At 42.3% G+C, this 3,425-nt stretch overlaps 1 protein-coding gene across 1 annotated transcript; it reads left to right on the top strand.

Annotated features, from left to right (window-relative positions):
- The first annotated feature begins 1,151 nt into the window (after positions 1–1,151).
- Positions 1,152–2,225, top strand: LOC148122381 (prostate and testis expressed protein 13-like). The gene is made up of 4 exons (XM_087905086.1): positions 1,152–1,203; positions 1,314–1,337; positions 1,640–1,780; positions 2,032–2,225. Exons 1-4 carry the CDS (start codon positions 1,152–1,154, stop codon positions 2,223–2,225), a joined length of 411 nt encoding a protein of 136 aa, XP_087761212.1.
- The last annotated feature ends 1,200 nt before the right edge of the window (positions 2,226–3,425 follow it).

Here is a 3,425-nt window from a genome sequence, read left to right as displayed (position 1 = left end):
TCCCACCACAGAACAACCTGTCATTTCCACTGTCAGCTCTGCAGTGTCAATTTGCAAACTGAAGAGCAAGAATTTCATTCTGCAAGCTTATAATCAGGTACTGTTGGTCACTGTGGACACCTTTGCTTCACTCTCTGACTCCTCCCAGGTGTGGCATCCAGTTAGGCCACTTGCCTTCGCGTCGTGGTCCTGAGGATCTGATATGTTCAGTTCGTGATTCTAGACACAGAAGAGGAAATGGGGAATTCAACACATGAAGCCAGCATCTGGAGGGGCCAAGGAACAAAGTGAACACAAATAAGAAAAGCTATGGGACCACAAACCGAATTTGGCACTCTGCAGGGAAGGCAGAGAGAAAGGTGGTCATCTATCTATTTGTGACTTCGCTGAGATGGTGGGACCTGGTACTAAAATGGAGGCGGTCAGGAAACTGTAATGTCGCTGGAGCTCTCACTTACTTTCCACACACCAATCCAGTCACACCTCCCTTTAGGTGTGAGTCTCTGCCACTGTCACCATTGTAGTCTTTGTCTTCCTCAGAAAAAAATTAATGAATTATGCTCATAAAAGGCTGACATCATCCTTCCTTCCCTCCCTTGTCTCTTTCCCCAAGGCTGTTTTACCCCCTCAGAGAGAAGCTGAGCAGTCAGACCACAGATGAAGTGCTAGGCTCAGGTCCTGTTGTCATATTCTGCCAGGGCCTGCTGGATGCAATACACAGCCAAGTCAGGAAGACTGCGATCTCTGAGAGGGGCTGATTAGGTCACTCGGAAATGCTTTGTTACCTTGGGTTTGTCGTATCTAAAAAGATGCCATGGAGGTGCAAAGCTTAGGTGTGTTTCTTCCAGTTTTTTAAAAACTCAACACCAGCAAAATGAAGAGGCAAGAGATTCTGTTCCAGTGTGAACTGGTGTCCTATGATTGATTTAATAAAATGACATGGGGTGTCTGAGTAGGCTGCCTTCCAAGTGATGGGAGGAATAGAAACACAGACAGGGTATACCCTCTTCTTGGAACATTATAGAGAAGATCCAGTTGGTTTGGCCTTAAATTTATGATTCTTTGATTCTAGTGGGATGCCTGAGGGCAGATAATGGGAATAAATGTAGCTGGAACCTCCCGATGGGACTTTGTCAGAAGGAGGCTCAAGTATGTTTCGAATGTTTCTGCTGGGTATCTCCATAATTCTCCTCCTGGACTCAGGTAAGGCCTGCAGAGAGAGAGAATGATGAAGCACAAGAAGAAGAAGCTCCTGGGCTTGCCTAGGGGACTGCTATGAAATGATGTAAGGTGAATTTTCCTTCTCTTCACAGGTGAAAGAGTGCGGACATTACAATGTACAGTATATTTTCTTTGCATATCTTGGTAAAAAAATGGGACTACCGTGAGAAGAGGAATCCTTGAGCTCTTTCCACACTGTCCCTGTCCACTCCCCACTCCCCACTCCAGGGTCTTCTTTCTCTAGCTTTGATTGGTGGATAAGTGGGGGCAATTCTTGGAGGGGAACACTGCTGTCATTGATAAAGTCAAAGGAGGGGGCAAGAGTGCCGAATGGCTTCTCATGGGTTTCGTACCATCATAGCTTTATAAGGTAGTTATTTTCTAGAGATCTTACCTTTAAACCCTCCCTTTCCTTTAGTGATCAGACATTGCAACCTATGCGAACACTTTGATGAATTCAAATGCCTCACTGGCATGAAAAGCTGCTGGAAGCTTGACGTGTTTCTAGTTAACAGGAGTTGTACCACAGAAACCTTTTATTTTAGTAACCGTTTGACAGGTAAACAAGTCTTTGAGATGCACACATTATTTGTGGAGTTAAGGTGCAGAGGGCGCTGGGATTCCATGGTTTGGGAAGACACAGGCCAGAGCATGGGTCTGCTTGGTCAGAGGCAGGCACCTTTGGCCTAACTATGGTTTGAGGTAATTAGATGAGACGCAGCCACAGCTGTGGGGTTGTACTAGTCTTTGGAAAACTAACTAGGCTCTGGAGGGAGTTGTGGTGATGACATTTGCTTTTCTTCTCTTTAGGGCTATACCTCTTTCGATATTCAAAACTGTCCTGTAAATCTTGTGGACAAGGAATGTTTCAGGTATTCCATGACCTTCTGAGAGAAACCTACTGCTGTAACCACAAGAGCTTCTGTAATGACAGCCTAACTACCATAGAGACCTCATCATTATATTTGGAGGATATTAAGGAGAAGAAAGAGCTGAATGACTGACAATAAAATGAGTCTTAAATAAAATTTCAATATCCTGTGTCTCTGTAGTCTTGGCATTTACAAAAACCAAGCCCCGTACTCCTCTAGGCAGTAAATATTCCCATGCAAAAGTGGTCTTATCAGTGTTCATGTTTCAGTTAACAAGAAAGAGAAAAGGCATGGGTCACACAAACCTCAATCTGTCTTCTGGTGACTGTTCTAGTTTTGGCTCCCTGGTTCCTCCTAACACTCTCCATTCACCCTTATGTTCTGATACTTAACTATGTTAAAAACACAATTGTGTAAAAGGTATTTTTCTGCTGGAGCTTCTTACAGAGGATCAAGAAAAGCACAGAAACAGGGTCAAGAAATCATATTTCCAGAGGAATAACTGGGGATGGGGTTGGGGTTGGGATGGAGGAAGGGTGTGTATTACTCAGCTGGAAGGCAATGTGAAGCCAGAAGACTTTCTGAAACTTAAGAGCAAAACAGTAGTATGTATTTATATATACGTTATGTATTTATGAATCCTAATGCCTGCCATCATTTGGGGAAGTCACCTGGCCATAGCCACCCCTGACCACTCTGCTTCTGGTCATGACATTTCTCATCGTTTTATTGTGCTCTCATAGACAAAGATGAGTATGTCAAGTAGAACAACTGTCTGAGTGTTCCCCAACTACTCTTTTCTAAGAGGCATATGTGAGATATCCAATCTTCAGAATATTCAAATATTACCTTGCATTTAGTGAACCAATGCTAAGAAGTAGGTTTCACCTACCAACACAGCTTTGTAACAGAAAATGTAAGAAAGAACTTCAGAGACCCTTGTAATTTGTAAACATAACTAATCACTTACATTATAACAATATGAATTTGCCATATAGCACAGAGATAGGCCCACTGGTACAAGAGTTTTAAAGGCTGTGTGGTAGCCCATCACTTTCTGAGGGCATTTAAGACCTACCCTGAAAGATGGAACAAATACCTGGGCTGAGACTTCATGATTGGGTAAGTCATAAGCCACAGAGAATAATCTACAACTATTTGTTGTTAGTAGACATAATAATAATAATAATAATAATAATAATAATAATATAGAGGTTTCTAAATAATTATCTTCTTGGAAAAAATCTACTAATTTATTCATCTATTTCATGTTTGTGTGTGTCTGTCTCACATACACGAGAAGAGGGCATCACATTATCTGGAACTATAGTT

Source organism: Myodes glareolus, chromosome 4, assembly GCF_982192425.1.
Source record: "Myodes glareolus chromosome 4, mMyoGla1.1, whole genome shotgun sequence".
Lineage (NCBI taxonomy): Eukaryota > Metazoa > Chordata > Mammalia > Rodentia > Cricetidae > Myodes > Myodes glareolus.
The sequence above is the reverse complement of the archived record's forward strand: the minus strand, read 5'-3'. Positions and strand labels throughout refer to the sequence as shown.

What these genes read in the sequence shown, in the direction of transcription:
- LOC148122381 (XM_087905086.1), top strand. Translation starts at nt 1,152, where the DNA reads ATGTTTCGAATGTTTCTGCTGGGTATCTCCATAATTCTCCTCCTGGAC. An exon ending in AATTCTCCTCCTGGACTCAG is followed by an intron (nt 1,204 to 1,313) that starts GTAAGGCCTGCA and finishes TTCTCTTCACAG; the next exon opens with GTGAAAGAGTGCGGACATTA. An exon ending in TTTTAGTAACCGTTTGACAG is followed by an intron (nt 1,781 to 2,031) that starts GTAAACAAGTCT and finishes TCTTCTCTTTAG; the next exon opens with GGCTATACCTCTTTCGATAT.